The 13,906-nt window shown below is 39.5% G+C and overlaps 2 protein-coding genes across 3 annotated transcripts; both read left to right on the plus strand.

Moving 5' to 3' along the window:
• Positions 1–478: 478 nt before the first annotated feature.
• LOC103469212 (kelch-like protein 20) lies at positions 479–6,082 on the plus strand. Of its 2 annotated transcripts, none has more exons than XM_008416748.2 (12): positions 479–592; positions 883–1,188; positions 1,265–1,399; positions 1,482–1,673; positions 1,884–2,027; positions 2,405–2,597; positions 3,651–3,797; positions 3,896–4,024; positions 4,515–4,691; positions 4,767–4,913; positions 5,008–5,173; positions 5,326–6,082. In XM_008416748.2, the coding sequence occupies exons 2-12, from the start codon at positions 904–906 to the stop codon at positions 5,480–5,482; spliced, it is 1,872 nt and encodes a 623-aa protein (XP_008414970.1). In that variant the 5' UTR covers positions 479–592; positions 883–903; the 3' UTR covers positions 5,483–6,082. The 2 variants fall into 2 exon arrangements, with proteins under 2 accessions (XP_008414970.1, XP_008414971.1); XM_008416749.2 differs by having other exon boundaries at positions 2,405–2,591.
• An 880-nt stretch (positions 6,083–6,962) lies between these two features.
• Positions 6,963–13,906, plus strand: uqcrc2a (ubiquinol-cytochrome c reductase core protein 2a). Its single transcript, XM_008416747.1, has 14 exons — positions 6,963–7,071; positions 8,332–8,433; positions 8,556–8,705; positions 8,922–8,986; positions 9,080–9,136; positions 9,236–9,360; positions 10,090–10,187; positions 10,360–10,417; positions 10,590–10,685; positions 11,875–12,074; positions 12,227–12,307; positions 12,397–12,473; positions 12,558–12,711; positions 13,266–13,906. The coding sequence occupies exons 1-14, from the start codon at positions 7,039–7,041 to the stop codon at positions 13,347–13,349; spliced, it is 1,380 nt and encodes a 459-aa protein (XP_008414969.1). The 5' UTR covers positions 6,963–7,038; the 3' UTR covers positions 13,350–13,906.

A 13,906-nucleotide genomic window follows, 5' to 3' on the forward strand; every position in this document is an offset into this window, starting at 1 on the left:
GTCACAGTAGATAAACCTTTGAAATTATTTATCTAAGCCATCATTGTATGTACAGGGATGTATACACCTTTGAGAGTCACTGTACATACAGTAAATATATATAAAAAAGTTGCATTTTATATAGTGCAATGCCCCGGCTATTTTTGGTAAGAGCCACGGATCAGTGGATAGTGAGCCGCAGGCTGCAGAACCCTACAATAAACAAATAGCTAATTATGAACCGTAAACATCTATTCTTCCAAAGGATACTTTGAACCAGGGAGCTGAGCTCAAAGAGCTAATGACATTTTGCCAGAACACTGGGCATAATTTAAAGGGACAACTCCAAACAGGAAGAACTTCAAGGTGAATCGTCTTGACTAAGCAAAGACCTCTCGAAATATGATTGGTGGTTAGTTTCTGACGACCTCAGTGATTGGTCATCACGGTCACAGGGATGTAACGTCAGCTGATCCAATCACCGAGCAGCTTGGAGTTTATAGTGGAGATGGGCGAGGCTTCAGTTGAGAGGCGTAGCTGAAACTGGTCTCTCTTGTATGTGGGAGAGTATTCCTTCTGTTCCTGTCACGACTATGTTTTTCAAGTATTTAATGTGAGTATTTACATTTCAGAGTATTTAATATCCTAGGTTTGTTCCTGTTATGCGTGGTCTCCAACATCAGGAGAGGTTTAGGTCGCTCTAAAGTAGCTTCTTTTCCCTGGTGAATCTGAGCTAAGCCTAATTAGTGAGATTGCCTTAGGGCTTCTGTACGTTCAACGTTCATGTTTATTTAGATTTAAATCTAGTTTTTACTAACTTTTAAGGGTTATACTTCAAAAGTTGGTTTATTAATCATGGTGTAAGCTGTAGTTTAAGTCAAACATAACTGTATTTTACCTCAGGAGTGCCTAACACAGTCACAAATGGCTGAAGTAATTCCCGTCGGCTCCCCCTTGCTCTTGCCATCCGTCATGAACGCCATCTTCCAGGCTCCGGAGGACTCGGGCACCGCCGCTGCTAGTCCTCCCACGGACCCTCAGAGCGGGGAGGACTACTTGTTTCTGGAAACCACGCATCCCAACACAGTCCTGCGGGGCCTGAACAGCATGCGGCTTAACAAAGCCTTCTGTGATGTGACTCTGTGCTGTGGAGGACAGGAGTTCCCTTGCCATCGCATTGTACTTGCATCCTTTAGCTCCTACTTCCAGGTAGACATATCTTAGGTTTACAAATTGCACGTGATGTACTATTAAAATCCTGAATTTTCGTTCTCCCTCTCTACAGGCAATGTTTTCTGCTGACTTGCTGGAGTCCAAGCAGGAACGTGTKGCCATTAATGGAGTTGAGCCCCAGATGATTGGCAAGCTGGTGGCCTATGCCTATACATCTCAGATCTTCATCACTAAAACAAACGTACAAGTAAGCGATCCGTCTTTCTTTTTTTTTTGTTGCCTTTTTCCAACCAGAATCACTGCTGACTACTGGTTTTGCTCCTGTGTAGGCACTTCTGGCAGCGGCCAATTTATTGGACGTGATGGCTGTTCGAGAGGCTTGCTGTCACTTCATGGAGCGTCAGATGGACGAGGCAAACTGTGTGGGAATTCACTGCTTTGCTGAGGCCCATTCCTGTAAGGTGCTGGAGAAACGCAGTATGGAGTACATTCTGGAGAACTTCAGCACTGTTTATCAGCAGGTGATGGCTTTGCATTTAGTTTGATCTACTTCCAAATGTGAGAGCTGTAGTAGGCGAAATTGAGCTTATTAAGCATCAAAGTTCCAATGACATACAATTTTGCTAATTCCTTTCTTAGTTGGATTTGATTAAAAAAAATAAAAAACTGTGCTAATCGCTGTGACCACTGTGCTAATCGCTGTGATCCTTTTTGTATTCTTCTCTCTCCAGGAAGAGTTCTTGTCTCTCTGTGTGGACAAACTTACAGAAATCATCTCTAGCGACCTTCTCGATGTTCCTAAAGAGGAGATGGTGTTTGAGGCCGTCATGCTGTGGTTGAATAAATGTCCTTCTCGCAAACAGGGGTTTGAAAAGGTAATGCTTCTTTGAGATTTGGTGACGTTTGAGCTTGTATTGTGTTTTCCATAACATCAAATTGTTGTGATTACACCCATTTCATTTGGCAATACGGACAAATGCAGTGTTTTGATCAGAATACATGTTATGTATGCCTACCCTTAAGGTGTAATGTGAAGRCTTATTTGCTACCATTGGAGCCTTTCACAGAATTTTCCCCTTTTCACAAATATGAAAGGATGTAAAACTGTCCAAAGTTGTATTCATCATTTTTTTGGACTTCTGCCTTTTTGTATGAATATTTGTCRTGGTTTCAAGGTAAAATGAAACACTCAAGTAAAAACATCATGTATTGTTTAATAAAAGCTGTCCCTCCTTTCGTTTGTTCCTCAAAGGTGCTCGAGCACATTCGCCTGCCTCTCATCAGCCCTTACTACCTCCACGACCTAATTGAGTCTTTAGATGTCGTAAAAGAGAACCAGGCTTGTCAGAAGCTCATTTCTGAGGCCAAGGACTACCTGCTGCTGAAGGATCGCCGAGGAGAGCTCTACAGCTCCCGAGCAAGGCCACGAAGATCCACAGGTACAGGTAGTCGCATCTGTAACTCAGGCTCCGAAAGGAATGAGATCTATCTGTGTAAAGTCTGAATTKCCAGAAGACATTCTAAAGTAAGGTGCCCAGTCTGTATTCTCTTATTTGCTTCCCGAAAAGCATCCCGAGAGGCTGATGTTGCCACMATCACGTTTCATCATGGGGGAGGTGTCCTCTGGCTGTAGTTTTAAGTTTGTTTGTTTTTTTTCAAAATGTTAAACATTATTCCCATCAGAGAAACTTCTTTGCTGTGTCAGAAAACTTGTGGTAGACAGTGTGCTTCTGTACAGATGGAACTTCTAACTTTCTTTCAACAAAGGCTTTTTGCCTTTAAAGGGTTATCCTGATGATGGATTTTCCAACCTGAGGTTATGGATGTCTGCCACTACTGCGGCRTTGCCCTAAGCCTACTATGTGCTCCTCTGGTTACTGCTCCCTTTCCCGCCTTGGTCAGTTTATGTTGACCACCATGCCTTGGTAGACTTAACAATTACTTTTTCCAAATTATTTTTGGTGGATGCAAAAGTTTCTGTTATTGTTTGAARCAGTAAACTGGGTCCCAAGGACAGAAGTTTGGCACCACCAAAAAATGAAAGATGGAGAACATTTTCTTCTTGGTTTTCTCGAGAAGAAAGTTGAAAGGAGTTGGTGATCCATTAAGAAAACATCTGATGTTTGAAAAAGGCAACGTTGCCCATTTATTTACATTTTAAGATTTAAAATGACATGCACAGATGACTCTGGCTTTTAATCTTCAGATCTAATTGATAAAAGTAACATATTTATTAAAAATACTTTTGTTCAATTTTTATATTGCCATCAGCAGAGAAAAGGAAATTACTGTAAGCCATCACATTTTACGTCCAACCAAGAAATAAAAAACAAACAAACCAAGCATATGCTGGGAATAAATTTTTGAAACGGAAACTGTTTTGTGAATATGACATTGAATTAATAATCACACAGCCCTTTGACTCAACAAGCATTATATTTTTAGACTTCAGCATATCCCAAAGCCATATCCTCTTGTACTTGTTGCTGTGTCAACAGGAACTGTCGCGGTAATAGTAACTGTTGGCGGAGAAGACGACAAGGTGGTGCTGCGTAGTGTCGAGAGTTTTGATCCCACGACAAACATTTGGAAGAACCTAGCGTGCCTTCCCTTTGCGGTCAGCAAACATGGGCTTGTCGTCTCAGGTGAGGTGCAGAATCATTTATCCTTCACTAAATAAGATGCTGCCCTGAMTCCTCTCCAGAATTGTTTGTTTTCATGTTCCTTTTCCATCCTTTTGCAGACTCGACTCTGTATTTGGCGGGGGGAGAGTTTCCTGATGGCTCRGCAAGCAGAGAGATGTGGCGTTATGACCCCTGCTTCGACTCCTGGATGGAGATGGCTCCCATGAATGTAGCTCGCTCCGAGTTGGGTAGGAAAACCTCAGAATGATKCATTATAGTCTACCATGTACCGACAACTTACCCATAACAAGTTACCRTAATACAAATCAGTTGATTTGTATTAAAGCACAATTTATTCCATCAAAGAAATTTCWGAAACTTCAACCTAAAGAGCAGATTTATAATAAGTAGGTCTTTTCGTGGGGAAGTTTACWATCCAAAAATGAAACTTAGAATTCACCAGGGGGAAAGAAAAACTCTTAAGGCAAAGGAGTCAGATTTAGCAGACTATACAGTGATTATCTCTAATAAAGAAAGATTAYACAAAAGCCTATATGAAAAATTACTTAAAGATAAATGTATTAAATCGAGCACAAATAAAYAGAAGCTGCTGAAATGACYAGAAGAAGATTGCGAACTCTAAAATGATTGCTGCTTCTTTCGCCTGAGTTATTCTGACCATGTTTGTGTGGTGCAGTTATAATAAAAGCCTATTAACAGTGAAGAAACCTGTTTCAGGTCTAGTCATGCTGGACGGCTTCGTTTACGCCGTCGGCGGATGGGAGGGCCGAGGTCGTCTGGACTCGGTGGAGTGCTACAATCCTCACACAAACTCCTGGCAGTTCACGCCGTCAGTAAAAATGGCCGTTACCAGTCCTGCAGTGGTGGCYCTGGATGGTCTGCTATATGTTACTGGTAAGAAACGTGCATGTGCTTCTTGATGAACTATAAAAAAAACGTGCATTAAATTGTTCTGTTGATGGCTGGTAGGGGGTGCAGTTCTTGAAGATGGAGACGGCACCGACCTTGCCCAAGTTTACAACCCAAAAACCGCAGTGTGGACTGAGGTCGCTCCAATGCAGATTGCACGCTCGGGTTCAGCTGCTTGTACGCTCAAAGGAAAGCTTTACATTATAGGTAATAATATAATGTAAAGCTTTGTTCAAAAAACTTTGAATTTTTTTTTTTTTTTTGGATTGGAGTCATTTTTGATTAATTGATTACTTTTCAGGTGGATGGCATGCCTCTACAGAGAACACCGATAAAGTCGAGTGTTTCAACCCAAAGACCAACCAGTGGACWATGTGCGCTCCAATGAAGGAACGCCGCTACCGGCCAGGGGCGGCTGTAGTGGACGGAAAGATTTACGTCTTAGGAGGCGAAGAGGGTTGGGACAGGTGAGCTGATTTTTATTTATTTTTTATTATTTTACTCTGTTTTATATTTTAATTACAGCTCTTAGAAACTGCAGTTTCTAAGAGCTGTAATCTAAGAAAAGTRAGTGCACTTTTTTTGTTGTGGTGTTTAATTCTGTTAATTCTTTGTACAGATATCATGACACTATTGAGCGGTACTGTGAAGAAACTGATTCTTGGGAGATTGTTGGGGAAATGCCTACCAGTCGCAGCTGGCTCAGCTGTGCATCTCTCCAGCTGAGGAAGAATGTCCACATATGCAGCCGTCCTGGTACACCAAGCGAAAATTAAAATGGGACAATGAAGGGAGACCCTGCTGTGGTTTTTAAACTTTTGCACACTTAATGTCAGCAGTGTTCCATCATGTGTTGAGGCTTCTCGACCAGGAAGCCTGAAGGAGTTGACAAAATAGTGAATTTTCCTGTGGGATCTTGACAAAAATGCCTTATGGAGTTAGCCTGGGACACTTTGGTTCCTCCGGGATATTTTCTTACAGGATCTCAAGTTACTGCGACCCACAGTCTAGCCTGCAGTTGGAACTCGTGCTCTGTTCAATGTTGATGTGTTTAAGGCACCCTTGTTATGTCTGGGCACCTCAAACTGAAGATGTTCCTGCCCAACATAGTGTATTTTTCTATTGTAATGTATTTTGGAGATAACCAGTCTAAAGATGGTAAACTTCTGTGGAATTTATTATATTGTGAATATTTTTAAATCTTGCCTGTGGGAGAAAAAAATAACCTGTGAGCAGTGTGTTGAAATTGAACTTTGTTCTTTAAAATGATTGTCTTTTCAACCTGTGATGTGTAGAATATATTTTTGTAATGAGTCCTTCATGTTGGTGAATTTATGTAGTTCATTTACAGTGAATAAATTGCTTTATTAAAAATGTGTGGGGTTTCTTTTGTGTTTCATATTTGACTCTGAAAATTACTTATTAAAGTTTGTGGACTTTAGTGAGCAAACGGGAAAAAACACAACTTAAATGATCTTTTTTCAATATATAATATTCCACCCTCAAGATATTTTGACCTGGAAAAGTGTTGAAAATATGACATCGGTTGCACTGGATTTGATTGAAGTGTGAGAGTAAATGGGGTTGATTGCAAAAACACAAGTTGGCTATCAGATTTATATTTGTAAAAAAATATTGAAAATCACGCCGCATAAAGATTTTYATAGGTAAGTGATAAAGCTCTACTTTCTAATTATTCGTCTACATTTTGAAAACTTTATTAAAACAAATTAAAGCGTGCTTGAGATATTTGGATGTTTTCAGAAATTAAGGGATAATCATAAATCATTTTAGGTCACTTTTCCCTCATTTACCATATCAAGAACGCAAAATATTTGTCTTGGAGAAATATCTTTTTCATTATTTCTATAGTAAGAAATAAATTATGCCTCTAGGTGTCGCTGTTCCTTCTGCACCTCTTGACTTCTCTAAAACAGGAATGTGAGATTAGAGCTGGTTTAAAAGTAAATGCAGTAAAGCGCTTGTCAGTTCACCGTATCCAGAAACACGAATCAGCCAGGCTTTCAGTGTAGACTGCATCTGCAAAAAATAACTTTTAACAGTATTTTTAATAAAAAAATAAATTTTGCTTATTTTCATCTGTATTTCCTATGATGTTACACATGGACCATGCAGTCATATATTATAAGCATGTTATCTCTGGCTCGTAGAGAAGTCATTAAAAAAAAATTCATTTAAAAAAAAAAGAAAAAAAAAAAAGAAACTGACATTTTATTTTGAAAAACGGAGGAGGTCAGAGGGCGCAGTGCATTGTGGGTCAGTCCGCCGCCATACGTGTCTTTCTGCCGGCTAAAGGAGAGAGCTGGGAGTCATGAAAGGAGTCCGSTCATTGAATAATTTCTCGGTCAGTTGTGTGTCTTTTACTCTATGAACAACATAATAATTCAGATTTAAATGCATTTCGTTCATTTGCTCAACCTGTTTATAAGCTGACACAGCATTTAGCTGCCCTCTGTTAGCACGTTGGCTAATTAGCTTCCCAAATGTTTAGATAAACCAGGATATACTTGGTYTCTGTAACTAGATAAWTTGAACACAAGTTAATTCACAGAGTACGAGTGGTTGTTYCTGAAATCCATAACAAATMAGGGAAAGTACATTTAGAAAAAAGATAGAGGGAGTTCAACTTGGTTTTGCTCCTTTTGCTCAGCTGGATGCAACCTGAAGGTCATYTCTGAGCTGGTTTCCCTGTGAAAGATTATCAGAGGGAAATATTCAGATTACAATATTTTGACGTCAACCTAGTGATACCCTGACATTTATCTTAGGTTATGTTTACAAAAGACATGTTGTCATTGTCCAGAAAAGGCTGTGAGGTATTTTCAGGCGAAGAACATTCAGTAAATACACCTGCTGTGGCTTCAATGTACAAAGCAAATATGTGGATTTTACTCTCTTTGACAAGGACAGCTGAATTTATTGGTTTTTTTGTAGAAAATATTTACAAAGGAAAAACGCCAAATATTAATTTATGTTAATTTATCCTAATTTGCATGCCTTAAACTGTCAACTTTAAACATCAATTTTATATTTGGCTTCAAGAAATAGGCCAAAACAAGTCAGTTCATAATTATGATGTGGAGGGACAATAATGGTTTTTACATTTTTAAAATGAGTAAAGTCTAAAAAAGTGCGGTGTGCATTTGTATTCTGTCCCCTTGTGTCAAGTTTGTTTTTGCATTATCATCTTTCACTGTAGTTTTAGTCCTTTGGGACATGTCTCGACCAGTCTACTCACTGAATATTTGCTCACTCTTTTCTGTAAACCATCTCACGCTCAACCAGATTGAATGGAAGTGTTCAAGCTTARCCACAGACTTTCAATTGGATTAAGATTTTGGCTTTGCCTTTGGAAGCAGAGATTTAATGCTTGAAATATTACAGCTAGCCAAAGGTTGCGTACAGGCACTCTTACAGATTTAATATTGCTATGACTATRATTAGTCATTAGAAAAGTCATAACATATTTCAATTAGCTACATTTTGGGTTTTCATTAGCTGTTAAAAATAAAAACTTTAATTTTACTASTGGCATTAAATGTATTTAATTTATGGATTGTGAATTGAACACATACTTAAGGTACTCTGTTCATACTTCTCACAGAAACGCTGCTACGCCGCTGCCAGGCGGGATCAGTCTCTAACTGAACCCCTTTYGAGCGTGAAACCTGCCCAAGCTGCACCTTTTCCTCCTCAAGATGTGCAAGTATGTGCTGCTCTCTTAAATGTTTGAGTATTTTTAATGGGAAGTGTAATTTSCCAATCAKTGACATTGGAAATTAGCAATTGATTATAGGCTMCCAATAACATTTTTTTCTGCTTCCTCAGGTGTCGAAACTCCCTAATGGGCTGGTGATAGCRTCGGTGGAAAACTACTCCCCTTTGTCAAGTGTCGGGTTGTTTGTAAAAGCCGGGAGTCGCCATGAGAACTCGGSRAACCTGGGAGTCTCTCATGTTCTTCGACTTGCCGCTAACCTGGTAATACATATAGGAGTTTGTGAGCGATACTCCAAACATATRTCTGTTTAGGTCTATTATTTAATCCGAAGCAAATTATTTAGTCCAAATTAATCCCTTTCCGTACAGAGTAGGACTAGGTGCAGTACCACTTTTATATTTTCACAAGTCATTGAAGTTTTAAAGTTTTATCAGCATCACATTGAAGCTGAAAGCGTCTTTTTTTTTTTTTGGTAGACCACAAAGGGAGCATCTGCTTTCAAGATCTGCCGCAGTGTGGAGGCTCTGGGAGGAAGCCTGAGGTGAATATAGTCTCTCTACACATCAGTTTCTTCTCTTATTAAAACAAAGCATGATAGTTTGACTCAACTGTGCTCTCATTTGTTTACACCCAGTGTGACGGGGACGAGAGAAAATATTATCTACTCTGCAGACTGCCTGAGAGATGACCTGTATGTTGCTTTGCTTCTGTTTTTTTAACATACTACGTGTAGTTTACTAAAATGTTCTCTAAACGTCAGTTATTGATTTGTGTTTGACCTGTATCGTAGAGGTTCGTTGCTGGACTTTCTGGGCAAAGTGACCACAGCTCAGGAGTTTCGGACATGGGAGGTAGAGGAGCTGACATCCAGGGTGAAGATTGACAGGGTTTTGGCTCAGCAGTGTCCACAGATATGTGCGTATCAACCATCCAACTCCTACAAGTTCTACTGTGTCCTGTTGGCATTTAGGAGTTTATTTTTCGTTTAATCAAACCTTGCAGTTTGCCTTGTAAAAATACTCATACCCCTTTTCACATTTTGCCACAACCACAAACTCTATTTTAGGTTAAACACAAAGTAGTGGAGAAGTTGAAGGAAACTTATTGGTTTTGGAAACATTTTTAAGTCATTTGGGACATGTCTCTACCAACTTTGCCCATCGAGGGGTTTTCCCCAATTCTTCTTCCTAAAAAGCTCCATCAGATTGGATGGTGTGTATAGCAGTTGTCAGGTTTTCCCACAGATGTAGGTATGATCTTTGACTAGGTCATTCTAACATGTCCTTCTAACACTGACCCACTGCCAAAGCCTCAAATCTATGGCAGCATCAAACAGCTTTTCAGCCAGGATTGCCTGGTATTTGGCTCCATTCAAATTGCCCATCAGCATGATGCTGCCACCACCATGTTTTACCATGGTGGTTGTAGTATTTACAACCACCATGTAAACAGTGACATCACACAGTTTATAATGACAGTTCAATCTCAAGCTAAGGTACCTCCTTCCATACGTTTGCTGTGTTGAGGCAACCATGCAGCAGGAATTATTACACCCTTCTTTCAGCAATGGCTTTCTCGTTAGTTGCTTGATAAAGAATATCCCATCCTCTTTTGCTAAAAGTTGCTTCTCTTTTCTTTTTGAAGGTGTAATTGAGAAGTTGCATGAAGCAGCATATAAGAATRCCTTGTCCAACTCTCTGTACTGTCCTGACTTCATGGTTGGTCGTGTCTCCTCTGAACAGGTTTGGATCCGTTTTATTTTGTTTAAATCAAATTGCGATTTACACCATTCTGTGCCACTCTGTCAAAAATGATTAATATGAATGCCTGTGCCTGGTGAAACTGAAAAAGCAGTGTTTGGTAGTYGACGTGTGGCTCTCACACACTTTTCCTGCCCTTTCTCCTCCCYTGTAGCTCCACTCCTTTGTTAAGGATMATTTCACCACTGGCAGAATGGCCCTTGTAGGAGTAGGTAAGTGTTGTCTTGTCTGCGCTGCTTCACTCACCTCCTCACTCTACTCTAGCTTCCTAACAGGTTTTCAGCTTTGCTGATGTGTGCGTTTGACTTATTTGGCTTCTGCCTAGGGATGCACAAAGGTAGTCCAGAGTCTAAACCTGGACGTCTGTCTAATTCATGTGTCCAGGTGTCAATCACTCTGTCCTGAAGCAGGTGGGTGAGGGTCTTCTGASCACTCGCAGTGGAGCCGGAGCACCTGTTGCTAAAGCAGCTTACCGTGGAGGTAAAAGCTTATATAAAGCAGGAAAGAAAAAGGCATATATTTACTGCAGTTTTCTTTAATCATTAGTCAACCATGTTCACAGATATTCAGACTTTCCTTTCCATACAACTTTAACTATTAATTAACTGACTGCACRAGTTAGAATTTATTGTGRCTTTTCTCCAATCCACAGAGGACCAGATTTAAACGTATAGATGTTTAAATCACCCCTAATGTTTGGTTTAATGTCCCTAGGCAAGTTGGAGAGAAAATTAATGTTTCTCTTTTTTGTACAGCGGGGAGGTGGRCCACAAAATATTGTTACTTCCTATCAGAGGAAGCAAGTTGGTAAAATTWAAAAATTCATTTGAAATTAAAACTTGCTGGGATTATTAATAATTTTGGGATGAACTGAAAATTTTTAGCATGTACRTGTATGATTGTGATGCATGAGAGAAAATCCATGATTATGCCTAGCTTTGGTTTTTGAAATTGATTTGTTGTAAAATCATTTAATCCTTTAAAAAGTACAGTTTTAGCTTTAAATACTTCCTTYCCAGCACAAAGTATTATGAAATTCATACCCATCATGAGCACATTAGAGTTTCTGACTGGAACTGTAATTATTTTCCCTACACTTGACAACACAAAAGTGCTAAAAATACCATGATAAGCACTTCACTAATTTTCAGTTTCCACAAGTTCCTAAGAATCTTGGGGAAAGGGGAGAATATATATTTAGATCTGTTTTTATAAAATAGTTTTTATTCTTGTAATGTGCATGTACTTATTACTATTAAACTCTTAAATCTTTACATTTATGTGGAGGTCTCACAAACAGGTTATGTCCCTTGTATAGATGGTAGAGTATATGAATATGGAAATCCTTAATCTGTGTATTACAAGCCAWTTTTTGTAAAGCATTTAATTTTTCCCTTTGTATTACTGTATATGTTAATTGAATTTAATTGGTCCGGACATAACTGGATTGATTTCTTTTTTAAAGTGAGCTGAATTGGTTTGTTGTGAACTGTTGCTATATAAACAAATTATTTAAAATAAATTGATATTTATCAGCAGCTGTGCTGTGGCGTCGAAGCCAGATCTGAGATGAGAACTGGCCAATTTCAGCCTCCATCTAAGCAGTTGGCGCCGATATGCGACAAATGTTCTCTTCCAAGTTGCATTTACGGTTACATTCTGTGTGCAGGTGAACTGCGAGTGCAGAATAGAGATGACCTAGTCCACGCGCTGGTCGTCAGCGAGGGTGGTGTGATGGGCACAGCCGAAGCCAACGCCTTCACTGTTCTGCAAAGGATCCTGGGAGCCAGCCCTCATGTGAAGCGGGGCTCCAGCATCACCAGTAAACTGAGCCAGGGGGTTGCCAAAGCTACCACTCAACCGTTTGATGTAAGCTGAAGAATAGTGATACTGTGCTGGCATCCTGTGAAACTGAACAACGCTCCTTTGTTTTCTGAGAAGTGTGTGGTCAGCAGTTTTTTTTWAAACTTTTTTTTTATGCAGCATGCTTTCTAATGATTGTGCCCTCTGGTTGTCTTCAGGCCACTGCTTTCAATGCCTCATACTCTGACTCTGGACTGTTTGGTGTCTATACCATTGCACAAGCTAACTCTGCCAGAGAGGTAAACAGCTCAGATAATCACAAAAGGCCAGGATGTCATTTGATGAACATACACGTTCCTTGATTAATTTTTTTTTTTTTTTAATTCAGGTAATCAGAGCTGCCTTTGCTCAGGTGAGAGGTGTTGCAGAGGGAAACGTAACAGAKGCAGACATCATCAGGGCAAAGTGAGCTCACTCAGAAAATGGAGTAATCATCAGATGCAGACTTTGTAGCTGTTCTTAACCGTGTCTTTTTCTGCTGGAGCACAGAAACCAGGTGGAAGCTGAGTATTTGATGTCCATAGAAAGCTCTGAGGGCCTGCTGGAGGAGATCGGGGCTCAGGCTCTGAACACTGCAACCTACCAGGCTCCTGAATCCGTCCTCCATGCTATCGATGCCATCACCAAGGCTGACGTAGTTAAGGTAAGAGTTCAGAGGGCAAGGGATYGTCGTCTGCTTCAGTGATTCTTATTCTTTCATTGTTTTATTCACTTAATGTGTCCAACRGAAGGTTGTTTTCAAACCACTGAGAAACAACATTTAGACAAGCATTTCATAGCTGACGTTTTGTTTATTTGCAACGCCTCCGCTTCCTCGTTTGACCTCCGGTTTGTTGTCATGGTAACAGCACTGTAATGTGCTCCTCTTCTGAAAAGGCAGCTCATGTCCTTACCTTTTATCATCAGCTCTTAAATTTCTCTTCTTGAATTCTCTCTGTTTTGAGAAAGAAAATAATGTATTTGTGGGAGACAATMTTCAGTTAAATTTAACACGTTTCCCCTGTTTTCTTTTGTTTGTTTTTTTAACAAAGTGCATCTTGAGATGTGGATAGCTTATTCAGATAGACTATTGAAAGCCTGATTTCTTAACAAACTTCACAAGTATTGCCTGCTTAATATTTTTTTAAGATGGTTCAAAGTGATTGCAAAATATATCAATTAAATCAAATCCCTAATAGTTCTTTCTTATCTTTGTAGGCTGCCAGAAAATTTGTTGATGGCAAGAAGACCATGTCAGCATGTGGACATCTTGTTAACACACCATTTGTGGATGAATTATGAAAAAGAAAATCATGTAAAGACCATTTATGTCRCCAGTGTTGGTGCACTGGCATAAATAAGAGAAAACAAAGGGAGCTGCAGAATCATAAAGCATTTTATCTCTTTATCAGTGTAAATTAAAGTACAGGCAGTAAAACAGCTGTTTGTTGGATAAATTCTGCATCTTGATCTGAAATTGATCATGTTCTTATGTGATGGAGGTCTGATGGATAAGACAACTACTCTTCTTTAAATAAAAATATTCCATKCCAGCTTCACATAGCATCAACACTGTGCAGACAGGGGAAGTGGAAGCATTTTTGCTTTTATTCAGCATAAACGTTCAGCATRAAAATGTACTGTTTTGATCATCGGCCAGCGGAGGGACCCAAAAGCAAGCACAAGGATCAGCTCGGGTGTGAGAATGAGGGACGGTTAATCCAAATTTGTGCACCTTGTTTGGTTGTTCTTTCTTCCGGTTTTACACCTGTTATATGGTCTCTGACATGTATTACTTCAGAGTTTCATTATTGTCAAAATGTACATAAAGAAAATAAAATCATTATAGATTCATTTTA

The sequence above is a fragment of the Poecilia reticulata genome, linkage group LG8 (genome assembly GCF_000633615.1).
Source record: "Poecilia reticulata strain Guanapo linkage group LG8, Guppy_female_1.0+MT, whole genome shotgun sequence".
NCBI classification, from domain to species: Eukaryota; Metazoa; Chordata; class Actinopteri; order Cyprinodontiformes; family Poeciliidae; genus Poecilia; species Poecilia reticulata.